The sequence below is a fragment of the Arvicanthis niloticus genome (genome assembly GCF_011762505.2).
Source record: "Arvicanthis niloticus isolate mArvNil1 chromosome Y unlocalized genomic scaffold, mArvNil1.pat.X SUPER_Y_unloc_2, whole genome shotgun sequence".
NCBI lineage: Eukaryota > Metazoa > Chordata > Mammalia > Rodentia > Muridae > Arvicanthis > Arvicanthis niloticus.
The window spans coordinates 4,693,156-4,709,608 of record NW_023044979.1 but is presented as its reverse complement, the minus strand read 5'-3'; the positions used below and the strand labels follow the sequence as shown (position 1 = coordinate 4,709,608).

Below are 16,453 nucleotides of genomic sequence, written 5' to 3'. Positions count from 1 at the left end.
GATGAACTAAGAAACCAGCACCACTGAGGTGAAATCTTCTGGTAAGTGTTTTCTGAGAGGAGAAAAAAGTTGTATTCCAGAGGTAGCCAAGGTTGTCCCTTGTGGTGCAGCTTGACTCAGTCCTGTGTAAGACTCACCCAGGTGGCACTGGCTTTAAGGCATAAATATTTCATGCAGTGCAGCAGAGGCTTGGCACCATGAAGGGAGCGTGAGGGGAGTGCAGCCAAGAATGTTTGTCACAGAAGAACCCAGCATATTGAAGTTGTCAGTCCCATGGGATGAGCAGAAAGAACAGCAGCAGCAGTTGAGTAGAGTCAAGCAGAACCTAGTATACTATAGAAAGAAGAGCTGGAGAGAGACCCAGCTTCTTTTGAGGAGGGCAGAAGATCGTCTGTGGATCCCAGATACTGGAACAAGAAGCTGTAATTTTGAAGTTACTTTGGAGACCCCAAGTGTTTTAGATTCCCAAGCTATGGGATACCTTCTCAGGAAAACTACTTTCAAGAAATATAATCAGCCAAAGAGAAAGAATTGTGCTGCAGTGATCACGGAAGACGGAGTTGAAGATCTGAAGAACACTTTGACATCAGACATTAGAGATTGCCTTACTGGGTTTTGGTGTTCTTTTGTGCCCAGTATTTGCTCACAATGGTGATTAGGTATGGTAAAGTATGTCCTCTGAATTTGGATGAATATTATGTGGTATTTTTGAAAGTAGAGGGGATTATAGTTACATGATTGGAATGATCTAAGAAGAGACTTTGAACTTTGGACTTTTAACATTTATGAGACTTCTATAGATGATGAGGACTTTTTAATTTGAACCTCAGATATTTTGTATTATGCTATTTTTAAATATGGTCTCCAAACAATCATGTGTTTGCACAATCATATGGGGGCCAGGCAGTAGAATGTGGTAGTATAAATTTGCTTGGCTCAGGGAGTGGGAGGAAGTTATTATAAGATGTGGCCTTGTTGGAGGAAGTACATCACTATGGGGGTGGGCTTTGAAGTTCTACCCACTGCAGAATGGACCCTCCTATTAACTCCCTGGCAAACAGTCTCTTCCTGGCTGCCTTTGGATCAAGAACCAGAACTCTCAGCTTCTTCACCAGCATCATGTTTTCTTGCATGCCTGCCATGCTTCCTGCTATGACAAAAAAAGTACTAAATCTCTGAAACTGTAAGCCAGTCCCAATTAAACTGTTGCTTTTATAGGAGTTGCCTTGTTCATGATTTCTCTTCATAGCAATGGAAACACTAAGACAGAAATCCTGTTAGTGTATTTAATACAGTCAAGCCTTTGCACAATTCTCTAGTCTTCATTATCATGAAAGAATGTGTGCTAGAGAAAAACCTTATGAATATGTTTGGTATAATGAAGCCTTTGCACACCTCTGTAGTCTTCATAATTATGAAACTATTCATACTGGACAGTGCTAACATACTGTGCTAAAGCCGTTACATCATGAGGTCCACTGAAATCCAACACAACTCAAACACAGGACAAGGCAAATGTTAAGAATTTATTGCAATCAAGTCAGTACTGATAAATCAGGGCCAGAAAATTACACTCAGAATCTCAGCTACAATACCCCAGCCTCAGCCCCACCCTGAACCAGAAAGTTATATAACTTCCAAACGTCAAAAACACAAAGTCCTTTGCCAAGTTACAGCTACATTTTTCTTCAAATCACGTTTTTTTCTGTTCTTACTTTATGTCAAAAGATACAGAATGTATGTTATATGGTCTACACTGTCAGCCATTTGTTATTTTGTGGTTAGGAACATGCATTATATTTTAAGAAATAAAAAATGAATAACAGAAATTATGGTTAGAAACAGTTGTTATGTTTCAGGGAACATACCATGAATAATAAAAGCTGGTCAGATATTATTAAGTACACAGGTCCCCTATGACCTGGAACTTAAACTTAGTTTCAGTTTATGATTAAATGAAGAGTGGTAACAAAAGGCAGTCCTTAGAGCAAGTTTCTTTTGCTTCTTCCCAACATTTGTATACTATAAACAAATTAGAATATATAACAGCACATATTGATTACATATCTTACAAATTTTATCAATGAGATAAAATCTTTTCACAACACAGTCATCTATGAACATAGAAGAATACATCCTGGAGAGAAATGCTATGAATAAGCAATGTGGTAAAGCCTTTGCATGTGGCAGTCGTCCTTGAAACCTGAGAAAAAGTCATAATGCGATAAACCCATAAACGTGGTCAATGTGTTAAAGTCTTGTACTTTCTGATATCTTTATAGAAGTCTAAACTCTTTAGTAAGTCATGAATCCATTAAAGTCTTTGTATATTGCAGTAGTCTTTGAGCACCTTCAATAATATCAAAAGTAATCTGTGACTACAAATAATTTGTATGATCTTACCCAACACACATTGAGTTACTAAAGGTTATCTATTATGTAGAATAAAAATTTAACAAGTGTCAAACATCAGTTCAAACTTTAAGATGTCTCTCTATTTTGTTTACACTTGCAAACTCATTTGTACATACAAAGGCCACTGGTTTTTCTTTTTCTTTTTTAGTTAATCGTGTATCCAACAACTTTGCTGAAAGTGTTTACCAGCTCTGGGAATTGCCTTTGGAAAGGTTTAGTTCACTTGTGCTTACTATCATATCATCTGCAGATAATGATAATTTTACTCCCCCCTTAAATTTACAATTTAATGTTAAATAAGTTAACATTAAATTGTAAATTGCAATATAGGACTTGGAATATAGGACTAGTTAACATTAAACTGTAAATTGCCATACAGGGCTACTTAGTATTAAATTGTAAATTACAATATAAGACTAGTTAACATTAAATTGTAAATTGCAGTAAAGGTCTAGTTAACAGTAAATTGTAATTTCAATATAGGACTAGTTAACATTAAAATTTTAGATAGTATTTTGAATAGATATGGAGAGAATGGATCACCTTCTCTTCTTTGTGTATTAGTGGAATTAATTAGAATTTATCTCCATAATTTAACATCGGCTATAAGTTTGCAGTAAAGTGACATTATTATGTTTAGGTATGTTCCTTGTATCTTTAATCACTCCAAGAACTGTGTCATACAGTGGGGTTAAATATTGTCAGATAATTTTTCATCATCTAAGAGGTTTTAACTTTTCTTCATACACTTTAATCACATTATGTTGAACCATCCCTGCATCTCTTGAACGAAGCCTATGTCATTGATTATGATGAATGGTCTTTTGAGGTGGTTTCTATTTTATTGTATTTTTTTGTTTTATTAAATATATTTACATATTTGGTTTTAAGGAAAAATTGGTCTATAATTCTCGTTTGTTACTGAGTCTTTATATTGACTGGATATTTGAGTAACCATGGGTTCATGAAACAAATTGGCTAAAGTTTTTTCTTTTTCTATATTGTTTAATACTTTGAGGAGTATTCTCATGAACTCCTATTTGGAAGTCTGGTAGGATTCTACCCTAAAACTCATGGCCCTGGGCTCCTTTTGGTAATGACTTCTTTTTTTTCTAGATGTTTAGGCAATTTGAGTTGTTTATCTTAGTTTGATTTAACTTTGGTAAGAGGAACCTATTGAGCAAATTTTCCATTAATTTTAGTAACTCCAGTTCAATGGAGTTGAGGCTTTTTAAAACTATGTCATTACCAGTCTTTAGATTTCTTCATTGTCTATTATTTTGTCCCCATTTTCATTTTTGATTTCATTAATTTGGATATTCTCCATCATTTAATAAGGGTTTGACTATGTTATCTAATAAAAGGCTCAAAGGAGCAACTCCATGTTTCATTAATTCTTTGCATTTCTCTCTTTCTATTTTGTTGATTTTAGCCCCCAACTTGATAATTTACTCATGTCTAATCCTTTTTTCCACTGCTCACTTGTTTCTGTTCTAGAACTTAAAGCGTGCTGTTGAATTGCAATTATGAGAGCTCTCCAAATTTTTCATGTAGGCATTTTGAGTTATGAACCTTCATCTTAGAAACAGTTTCATGTTTTTTTTGTATTCTGTAAAATTGTTCATGTTTCATATTCATTTGTATTGAATTCTAGAAAGTCTCTAATGTCTTCCTCTATGTTTGTCTTAAGCTATTTTTCATTCATAGTGAGGTGTTCAGCTTCCATGAGTTTTTAAACTTTGTGTTCTTTCTGGTTTTGTTGATATCCAGATCTAATCCATGGTGGTCTGATAGGACTCATGGTGTTATTTCAATTTTCTTGTATGTATTGAGTTTGGCAGTGTGTCTGAATATGTGTTCAGTTTATACATAAGATTCATGAGGTGCTGAGCAGAAGGCATATTCTCCTATATTTCAGTAGAATGTTTTCTAAGTATCAGCTTGACTTGTGTTCATGTTGTCAGGTAGCTGAAATATTTCTCAGTTTTTTTATTGGTATGGAGAATTTGTCCACTGGTGAGAATGGAGTATTGAAATCTTGGAATATAAGTGTATGAGTGTTATGTGATATTAGGTTTAAAACACTATCTTTTATGAAGGTTGGTGAACACATGTTTAAGGCATAGATGTTAAAACTTGAAATGACATTTTTGGTAATTTTTTCCTTTAAGAAATTTGTAGTGTTTTTCTCTAATTCTTTTGATTAATTTTATTTAAAATTTATTTTGTTATATTTTAAAATGACTTCACTAGCTTGCTCCTTTGGTCCATCTGCTTGGAGTGTCTTTTTACACCTATTTAACTTGAATTAATGCTTTTTCTTGATGTTGAGCTATATTTCTTCTATGCAATTGAAGTTAGATATTTATTAGCATCTATTCTGTTAGTCTTGTCTTTTTATTGGTAAACTGTGGTCTTTGATACTGAGAGAGTCAATGAACAGTGATTGCTAACTCCTTGTATTTTGTTGTTGCTGCTGCTGCTGCTGCTTGTGCTGGTGTTGGGGTATCTGTGTGCTTTCCTTTCTTTTGCAGATAATAAAAGATTATTTACTACCTGTGTTTCATGTGTATTGTTAACTTCCTTTGTTGGATTCTTTGTATATAATTTTGTGTAAGTTTGTATGTGTAGATAGATAGAATGTAAATTTGACTTTAGCATAGACTATCTGATTTTTTCCATTAATAGCAATTAAGCTGTTTTTGTTTGTTTTTTTTCAGTTTTTCAAGACAGGGTTTCTCTGTGTACCCCTGGCTGTCCTGGAACTCACTCTGTAGACCAGGCTGGCCTCAAACTCAGAAATCTGCCTGCCTCTGCCTGCCAAGTGCTGGGATTAAAGGTGTGCACCACCACTTCCTGGCCAGCTTTTTTCTACATATAATAATCTGGGCATCTGTAGTTTCTGTAGCATATATGTCCAAGACCTTCTTATGTTTACAGAATCAAGTGAGAGGTCATCTGCAGTTTTAATAGATCCTCATTGATATGTTTCTTGCCTTTTGATCTTTGCAAGTTTTAGTATTCTTTCTCTGTACTGGATGTTCTGATTATTATACAGGAGACTTCATTTTAGGGTTCATTCTGTTCGGTGTTTTGATGATTCTTTTACTTTGATAGGTACCTCCCTCCTTATGTTAGGAAAATTTTCTTCTAAGATTTTGTCATCAATATTTTCTGAGAATTTGATCTAATATTCTTCCTCTAGTTTTAGTATCATTATGTTTTATCCTTTCATAATGTTGAGATTTTCTAGATATTTTATGTCAGGAAGGTTTAGATTTAATATTTACTTTGTGTGATATTTCCATCCCTTCTATTGTATCTTCAGTGCTTGAGATTTGTCTTCCATCTCTGTATTCTGTTTGTGAATTTTGCCTCCATAATTACTTTTTGCAGTCCTAATGTTTTGTTTCCATCATTCCCTCAGTTTGTACTTTTTTTATTGTTTCTATTTACACTTTTAGGTATTCAACATTTTTGTGTCCTTCTATTCTTGGTTTGTTTTTCTTGGCTTTATTTATAAGATTTGTTGGTTTCCTCCACTTTTTATTTGTGTTTTCCTGGCTGTGTTTGAGGTATTTATTGATTTCCTCCAATTGTTTTTGCTTTCCTCAATTTCTTTAAGTGATTTCATCATATCCACTTCAAGGACCTCTATTATCTTCACACAGTTGGTTTCAAAGCCTTTTTCTTGTGCTTCAGCTATGTCGGAATATTCAAGATCTTCTTTGGCAATATAAATGGGCTCTCACTCATTAACCAGTGGGTGGTAAATGTTACTCTTTATTACATAATCAAGTACCAACATCAGGGAATGGAATGTGGCTATAATTTCTGGAAGTGAAAAGGTCTATTTTAGGTCAATGTACATGATATAAAATAGTTTGTGTCCACACAATAAAATTTATGGTGGGACCCACCATAGGCTCCATTCTGTGACGTATTCAGCTTACATTTAACCCAATGTTTTATTAACGCCATTGTTGTTTTTTTTTTCACCTTAATCTGAACAGGGAGGCAAATGAAGCACTTTTTAAATAAGTTACTTTGTTGAGATGATGGTTTTAATAACATTGCTTCCAATCACTAACCATGGAGTCACCATTAAAAAAAAAATCCCGGATGGTGACAGGGTAATAATATTCTAATTTGCCATCTTGTATTTATTCATGTCAGGTGAATGAAGAAAACTAGATTGATAGGTATATAATTTAGTAACTTTAGCATAATCCAAAAAATATTGAATTTCCAACTGTGGAGATATGGCGTATGCACTTTCTGTTTTAAGTCAGGTCAGATGATTGAGACACAGGCCATTGGCTGTAACTGTGTGTGTCATGTTACAGATCATAGAAGCTAACATTGCACATAGCAGCCAGGTCAAAGAATACTGTATTAATGCCATTTTCTCTGCCAGGAAACTGCCTATACTTAGTCAAAGTCAATGTAGGTATATTTCTTTTCAATTATATTTCTTTTTTTTTCATCTTTTAATTAAATTTTAAAAAATTATTTACATTCCAAAGTTGCCTTCCTTTCCTGGTCCCTCTTCCCTGAGGTCTTCTCCCCATCTTCCTCCATGCAGCTTGAGAAGTTTCTCTTCCACCAGCCCACCCACTGGGACCTCACTTCCACCAGCTTCCTTTCTACCTGTGGCATCAAGTTTCTATAGGGTTAAGTACATCCTTTCCCATTGTGGCCAGACAGGGCAATTCTCTGCTGCTCACATGCCCGGGGCCATGAATCATCCCATCTGCTCTTTGGTTTTTGGATTAGACTCTGGAAGCCCTGAAGTGTCCAGGTTAGTTGACACTGTTGTTCTTCCTATGGGGTTGCCCTCCTCTTCACCTCCTTAAGTCCTTATTCTGATTCTTCAAAATGGAACTCTTTATCCTACAATAATATCAATTGGAACTTTTTTTAGATAGATATAGATATATTGATAGATTAATAGATAGATAGAGAGGGAGAGAGAAAATACACAAGATACATAAACTTTTAGCCAAACTAATGAAAGAACAGAGACAATATCCTAATTACCAAAGTCAGAAATGAAAAGGGAGACATACAATTATACATATATGTGTATGTGTATGTATATACATATTCTCCTCACCACCTCATGGTATCTTCTCCAAAATTGACTATATAATCTGTCACAAATCAAGTCTCAACAGATACAAGAAGACCAAAATTTTTCTCATGCACCCTATCAAATCACTGCAGACTAATCTAGACTTCAGTAATAACAAAAACATCAGAAACCACATACTAAACAACTTTCTACACAATGATAACTTGCTCAGGGAAGAAATAAAGAAACAAAAAACTATACTCTAGAATTCAATGAGAATGAAGACACAGCATACCCAAACTTATGGGACACAGTAAAAGCAGTGGTAAGACAAAAATTCATAGCACTAAGTGCCCTCATAAACATACCAGAGAGATCCTACACAAGCAACTTAACAGCACACCAGAAAGCTTTAGAACAAACAGAAGCAAACACACCTAAGATACATAAACAGTAGGAACTAATCAAATTTGGGGCAGAAATGAACCAATTAGAAACAAAGAGGAAAATGTCCAGATGTAAAAAAATCAAGAGTTGGTTATTTGATAAAAATCAACAAGATAGAATAGCCCTTAGCCAGACTAACCAGAGGGCACAGACACAGTATCCAAATTAACAAAATCAGAAGTGAAAAGGGAGACATAACAAGAGAAACTGAGGAATTTTTTTTAAAAAATCATCAGTTCTTTCTCTAAACTGGAAAATCTAGATGAAATGTGTAGCCAGAAGAAAGGATAATGATCTAGACAAATACCATGAACTCAAATTAAATCAATATCAGGTAGATTATCTAAACTGTAGTATAACCCCTTCAGAAATCAAAGCAGGCATTATAAACCTCCTGTCCAAGAGAAGACAAGGACTAGGTTGTATTAGTGCAGAATTCTACCAGACCTTCAAAGAAGAGCTAAGACCAATACACCTTGGACTGTTCCACAAAATAGAAACAGAAGGAATGCTACCAAATTCATTCTACATATATTTGTTTTAAACGTCAATTACTGATTTCAAATGCTACACTTCTGTACTCTCTTGTCGGTTCCTTTTCAATCCCAAGTCATTAAGAATTTCTTTCTGGGCTGGAGATATGGCTCAGTGGTTAAGAGCATTGACTGCTCTTCCAGAGGTCCAGAGTTCAATTCCCAGCAACCACATGGTGGCTCACAACCATCTGTAATGGGATCCAATGCCCTCTTCTGGTGTGTCAGAAGGCAGCAATAGTGTACTTTGTCTGTAGATGGGAAGAGGCAATTCTTGTCTAGTGGCTGTCTCACCACAACTGGAGTAACTCCAAAGATGCTCAATTTCTTCTTAGGATTCAATATAGGAAGCTGTCAGGAGCAGACAGGTCTCTAACCAAAATGAACATTAATACAGAAATGTTTGTCACATCAATTCTGTGGATTTCTGATGTTTTGAAAACCAACAGCCAGGTATGGTGGCACACACCTTTAATCCCAGCACTTGGGAGGCAGAGACAGGCGGATTTCTGAGTTCGAGGCCAACCTGGTCTACAGAGTGAGTTCCAGGACAGCTAGGGCTATACAGAGAACCCCTGTCTCGAAAAAAAAAAAAAAAGAAAGAAAAAGAAAACCAACTATCCACGTAAGGTAATCTGGACTGTTGTCTGTTAATTCCACTCAGCTATCTCTAAATAAAACATAGGAAACACCCTAACAATAAACTCCAAGCCATGAATTTGCTATAGTCCCTTAACTCACAGGCTGTCCATCTCAAATCAGTTAAAAAAAGTTAAAGGACTGGGTCTAAGCCTTGTATTCCTAAATGTGTTATACTGGTACAATGCCTATGAGAGTAACAATATTCATCTCACTTTTATATCAATAAGAAGCTCGTACCAATGAAAACCTTAAAATTTGTAATCAAAGTAAATTGGTGCCATTTAAGAATTTATATCTTCATCTTGATACTAATTATACAGATTTCTACTAATAGGTTATGGCTATGCGATAAATCCTAGCTAATCCTCTCTATTCCCACAAAACCACTACTTTTCCCTAGAAAGACAGCCCAACATTTACCACCTTAGTCCCCAAGCCCAGGGAATAGGGGCGCTGACTCATCATTAGCTTCTTCAAGCTGATTATGGGCGTTGAGATATTAGAAGAGGAGTGGTGGGGGAGGGCAAATTGGCAAACCTCTGATGCTGGAGAGATGTCTCAGTGGTTAAGAGCATTGACTGCTCTTCCAGAGGTCCTTAGTTCAATTCCCAGCAACCACATGGTGGCTCACAACCATCTGTAATGAGATCCAATGCCCTCTTGTGGTGTGTCAGAAGGCAGCAATAGTGTACTTATACATAAACTAAATAAATCTTTTATTTTTTAAAAGAATAATTTTTCATTTTTTAAAACTCCTGCTTATTATTTCTTTCTGTTCATGGGAATGTTGCCTGTAGCTGAGGCTTGCCTCTGTATGTGATTGAAAATCGCTTTGAGCACCCAATCCTTTCTCTGCTGCTCAGTGCTGCAAGGGAATGTTGTTTGGAGCCTTTGGCAGGTGTTTATTGTGAATGATAGATTTTGAATATTGGAACAAGGCTCTACCATCAACTCTATCCAACTACCTTCCCTTGAGAAGAAATATCTTGGCCTGCTATTCCATCTTAGTAGAAATTGAACATGTCGTTCCACAAAAATGTTAGTGATCCCCAAAAAGACACAAACAGGAGCGAATCTGATGCAACTCACAGCAGGGTCTTTATTCTATTTGACCTAGCTTGCCCCCATCCCCAATGCATCAGCATCAGCCAGGAATGTTTTGGTGATGGTGGATCTCCATATGTTTGTGGGGAAAGGCTTTATTGTAAGCAGCAAGTAGAAAGTATTTGTGCAAGCATCTAATTGGAAAGCTGCTGTGGCCTTTAACATAATTGGCTGGTGCTGGGAGTCACCTCATAAACTTAAGTTCACCTCCCCTCTGCATTAGTGATTGTTAGGCATGCTCTTGTAACCAGAGGTGCAGGTTTGTTGGGGGAATAACCTGGAGACCCTGGAATTGTTGAGGGTGTAACTTGAAAACTCTAGTCTTGTTTGAGATTAGCCTAGAGAGTGGAGATAGGCTTCGGTTTTACTAGGGAGAGGGCAACTTGGAAACTGATGCTAGGTACCTGATTTGTGTAGAAGCCCAGTTTCTATTCCTGTACAATGCCCCTGGTATTATACATGCACCTAGAACTTCCAGGCAAAGGCCCTATCATCAAGTGACTAAGGAAGAAATAACTAGGTCCTGCTTTACTAAGGGTTCTGCCTGTTATGCAGGCCCCATCAAGAAGTGAACAACTGCAGCATGAAAACATGTTTCTGGGACAATCCTGAAAGACACCAGTAAAGGGAAATCACCACAGTTCAGAGCTTCATGCAGTAGTCATGCTCATGGAAATATGTGATTATTCACTGAATCATCAGCTATAAACACTGGGATGACTTAACTGTCAGAGACTTGCAAACAGAATGATGAGAATATTGTTGAGAAAGACATAAAAGGAAGAAGTATGTGGATAGATCTCTCAAAATGGTCAAAGGATGTAAAGATACTTATGTCCCATGTAAATGCTGATCAAAAGGTAAGTTCAGCTTAGTATACACTCAGTAACCAAGTAGATAGGGTGATCTATTCTGTGGGAAGTCAGCTGTGTCCTCAGCTATATCTATCATTTTCCAATGGGACTATGAACATACTGGCCATGGTGGACGCAGTGGGGTTTATGCATGTATACAACAATAGTGTTGTCCTCTCACCAAGCCTGACATGTGCACATCTGCTGGTGAGTTCCAGATCTACCAGCAGTAGAGATCAACACTGAGCCCTAGATATGGAACTATATCCTGGGTTGACCAGCCAGTGACTTGATGGCAGATGGAGTACATTGGATCTTTTCTCTTGGGCAAAGAACAAAGCTTTCTACTTCCTGGAATGATACATATTCTGCTTATGATTTTGACTTTCATGCATACATTGCTTCTGCCAAATCCACGATCCATGGACATACTGAGTGCCTCATTCACCACAATTGCATTCCACACAGTATTGCTTCTGACCAAGGAACTCATTTCACATCCGAGAAGTGAGACAGTGGGCCAATGATCATTAATTATAATGGTATTAATTACCATTATTATCATAGTCCTTGTTACCTTGAAAGTGCTGAACTGATAGAAAAATACAATGACCTTTAGAAGACACTTTTACACAGCCAATTATGGGACATCCACCTGGAGAGCTGGGCAGGGTCCTAGGCTGTATGTATTTTGAATCAGCTTTCAGTATTTGATACAGTTTCTCTCACAGCCAAGATCCATGATTTCAGGAATCAAGGTTTTGGAGAACCTGTATGAAGGTCGCATGCCACAAGTCTCAGTAGAACTCAGCTCAAAATGGAGGACTCCCTTTTGTTGGGAGCCAACTTTTAGCAGAAAGTGGCTATCAGCTTTTCAGCCATCTTGAGCCATATCCCCTGACGTGAGACTTGTTTTTCAACAGCCTACAATAGCTGAGCACATTCTGATATTCCACATATCTTGTTTTGCTGTTTAGTGCTCAGAGCTGCAAGGTTCACATCATATCCACACCTGCAAGGCACATGGCAAAAGCCTATAGATACCCCAGATTTCCCTTCAATAGAGAGAATACAAGAGACAATGAGAGAGACAATACAGGAGAGAGAGAATAAATGAGACTAGAGACTTGATCAGAACCTCTGTCTTGTCCTCATTCTTTAAGTCGCTTGCCCCACACTCTCTCTCTCGCTAGACCCAGACAAGCAGAACAGAGTGGGCCATTACAGTTTGATGCCCAATGTGAGGCAGCTGGGTCGTTATATCCTTTATCAGCAGAAATTCCATTTCTCTGCCTGACTTTGTCTGGATAATGTCCCTGAACCCAGGTGGCTGTCCTGATCTAATAAATATCTTTTTGCAGAGCTGATTAAACTCAGCACACAAGTCACATTCTGGATTCCCTGTGCACATGAAGCCCATGTATCTGCTGCATTATAAGAAAAGACAGTTGAAGTTCAAGGACGTGAGATAGGATACCTGAATAATTCTATAAATCTGTGCATTTGATGGAAGAAGCTCATACATCACATTTAAATCAGTGAGCATGCATGGTTAGTGTAACAAAGAACACAATCTATTATTGAGAAGTTCTCTTTGCTAATGAGATGGTGTTTTATATTTGGTAAATATAGGTTTTAGATTTGGCCTCAGTATTTAATAAGGTTGTTCAGTTTTCCTCAGCTGTATATAGACCCTGCCATGCTGAAGTATTCCATAGACTTTTCTTTCATCTGGGATATTGAGATGCATCTATATATGACAAAGAGAATCAAGAGTTAGAATTTATTTTCTAAATAACATTTCACAAGATCAAACATAATTTTTGAGGACTTTTGTCCCTTGAATTACTAAAGAGACACACTGCATTTTGGAAGTTATCATACTTTACATATGCCTTCTTAAGATTACATAATTAGCAAAATCAACTTCTGTTGACCTTCTGTTAAGCTCTATAGAAATTTCATGTCTAGGTTGTCCCTTGATCTTCTGAAGAATCTCCTTATCTTCAAGCTTTTCTTTGTACTATTTTCCCTCTTAGTGAATATTACTCCATATCCTTGCTTGGTCTGAGTGTGACTTCCCATAGAAACTCTGAGGGAATCATCCCTGTATTTTGACTCTCCTCAATGCACACTGGACACAGGATAGGATAAAACTTAGATCACAGCCAGTTTGTCATAAATGTTGATCTGAAGACAGATACTTTAATCCCATAGGTATTTCCCAAAACTTTTTATGATCTAAGTGCCTTAAATACTTCATTTATTGTTTCAGAACCTCCAACAGCTTTGTATGCCTTTTCTTCTCATTTACGAAATTTCCATCATAATCTATACATAACTCCTTCTTTATTGAAACCATTTAGATCTTTAGATCACTCTAACATTTTATAAATATTAATACCATAGCATACAATAGGCTTAAAAAATTCACAATCTATTGTGAGAATATTTATTCAGGGGTGGGAAATAAGCAATTTATATCCCCTCTTTTTAAGATCTCAGTGGCACTGCATTTCAAAATTATTATAGTTCACCATAGGATAATGGTGAAATAATTGGTTTTACATACAGAAAATTGACAAAGTGTTTCTTATGATACTGTAGACATCCTTCAATCAGTCACATTAAAAATACTTTACTGAATATATCTGGAGACAAATTTACATTACCTAAACAGTTATTCCCCTTCTGAGTTGTACAAATACTGGCCAGCCAGGTCATTTCTTTTGATAGAGGTTTAGTAACATTTAAAAAGCCCTGCTGTGATTATTTTAATTCAACAAAGCTGAAGGTATAAAAATGGCTGTGGTTTAATTTAGAAGATAAGATAAGCCCTGTGCTGGATCTGCCTATCTTTGTATATTTATCTGTTTTTAAAGAGGTTTTACTGGATTTAAATATCTTTTACGCTATTAACATGTTTATGTCTGCATAAAATTTAAAATATGTATATATCATAGCTAAAAAACATAGATGTGTTAGTCTTATTTGAGAGAGGATAATGTCTAATATTAATAACATCTTCTGGTCTAGGAGTAGTAAACTCTTTAAAACATGTTACCTATTCCAAGGAAAGATTCAGACCCATATTATCATTTTATATTTATTGTTCCTGTGTGGATATATTGAATAAATATATTTTTGTCTCTTCAAATCAATTTTAGGTTTATTTTCATTAGGAACAAACTGAACTACACTCGAGTTAACAAGTTTAATTTACTTGTAATTCATTGGCTATTAAGTACATCATGTGAATAACAAACCATGTCTCATGTGTATATTCTACATGTAATTAATAAAAAGTCGAATTTTATAAGCCATGAATTTGTGTCTATTGCTTGTCTGGGATTCCTGTTTCAAAATTCCCATTGTCAAGTGAAAACTTCACAGAGAAATCTTTAGTAAGTATATTTTTAGGTTGGGAAGAAAGTAAACCAGACATGTCTAGAGCAGAAGAGTACTGAGAGAACTTTATCTCAGAGGAAAGTTAACTGCAGCAGTAGCTGACAGTGAGACCCAGCATAGGGTAGCATAAATGTTCTTTGCTGGCAGCAGGCTGTCTGGCTCTTGGCAACTTATCCTTTGATTATCTGTGGGGTTCTGTGAATATCAAAGTCTTTGCTTCCTTTGTTAGTATGCTAGTTTTGGAGGCAAATGGCTGGGGAAAACTTTTAGATTCTTTTGAGAAGCCTTTCTATAAGTAAGAAAGAAGCTATTAGAATAAGAATTAAACAAACTATTAAGATATAAAATTAATACCTTTTAGGCATGATATTTTGTTGAGGGTTGCACTCTGCCTCAACACTTTGGGAGCGAAGTGCTCTGGTCAAGAGAGAGAGTGGGTCGGAGGGGCAGGAGACACAAATACTGGAGACAAGACAGGGTGTGTGGTCAGGTCTTAAGTCTCGTCCCCTCTCTCTCATCCTGTTTCATTTATTGAAAGGAAATCTGGAGTATTTATAAATACAAGCAGGAGAACACAGGAGAAAACACTTTACCATGTGCACCATGCAGCTGGGGTCACTAAACAGCAAAACAAGCTATGTGGGATAAACAATATTCTTATCAGAGTGTGCTTCAGCTGTTATATGCTTTTGAAAACCAAGTCTTTCATCAGGGTACATGGTTCCAGATGGCTGCAAAGTTGATCTAGCCACTTTCTGTTAAAAGTCAACTCCCAACAATATTTCTTCTTTGTGTAATAGGGATAATATTGACTCAGTGGGACCATCAAGAATAATGGTAGCCACCTTAACCTTAACCCTGAGCCTAACCCTATCCTAACCCTCACCTCTGAATTTCCTAACCTCCTAAATCAAATTCTACAAACCCTTATTCTAATCCTATCCATGATTGTCTAATCCCCTAACCTTAACTCAAACCATGCTTGCTGTGGGGCATATTTTTTATTACAATTTTTGAAGTGAGAAACCCTTTATTAATCTTGATGTTTTGAGATGTTCAGATCCACCTTTAATCTGGGCTATAGATTCTTTTGACAACCTACATATATAAAGGATATTGAACAGGGCAGTGTTTTTGTTTTTTGTATTGGCCCTACTTTTTTGTACAAAACAACGATGATTTGTTTGTTTATTCGCATTTTAAAACTGGTATTAGTAAGTCTTTATTTCTTCAGAATTCTGGCATACACTGAAGATCAGCTGTAATACCTTGCAGCATGAAATCAACGAGTCCTTGATTTTCTAATTTCCCTTGTCCAACAGCATTTATTGGGACATTCTATTAAATAGCCTTTCTGTATACAAAGATTTATTCTCTCTATGATTTGAGCTATGTTTATCTACAGAACCTGTACTAATACAACTGTTGTTTTTCTCCACTTTCCCACTAATGAAGATGTGCTGGCTACCAATAGTGCTCACCTGTGTTTCCCTTTTGATTCTGGCTTTTCTTCAGGGTTGATTGAAACCTGTCATCTGGTAAAGGAAGCTGTAGTTTACTGAGCCCAGCATGAAGCCACAAAACTAGACTCTTGTTTCCTAAAATCCCTCTTTAGTGTTAGCATTCTGTCTAAAACTCTACCTCACAGTTACCTGGTGACAACCAGGTATGCTGCTCCCCATAGTTACCTCTTTAAAGAGAGACTGAATGTGCTCTATGTATGTGGGGGCAGGTGTGGGGTAAAGGGTTGTCTCAGCAGACTCTTGACTCGGGCTGAGATATCTTTTCTCCCTGATGAACCAGCCAGATGACATTATAGTATAGAATATAGTATATTTAGGACATGGGGAGGGGAGTTAAGAGGGTAGTAGAGGCAAGGAACGAGAGAGGCAGAAAGTAGAAAAGTAGAGGCCTGGCTTGAGCATGTGGAGAAATAGGGGGGAAGGGAATGGGAGAGAGTGGGCAATTGATGAACC

At 36.6% G+C, this 16,453-nt stretch overlaps 1 protein-coding gene across 1 annotated transcript in view; it reads left to right on the top strand.

Moving 5' to 3' along the window:
- Positions 1-3,945, top strand: part of LOC143433994 (uncharacterized) — a 60,857-nt gene extending 56,912 nt beyond the window's left edge. Inside the window, 1 exon segment of the mRNA XM_076928150.1 lies at positions 3,913-3,945. Coding sequence (XP_076784265.1) covers positions 3,913-3,945 — 33 coding nt within the window.
- The last annotated feature ends 12,508 nt before the right edge of the window (positions 3,946-16,453 follow it).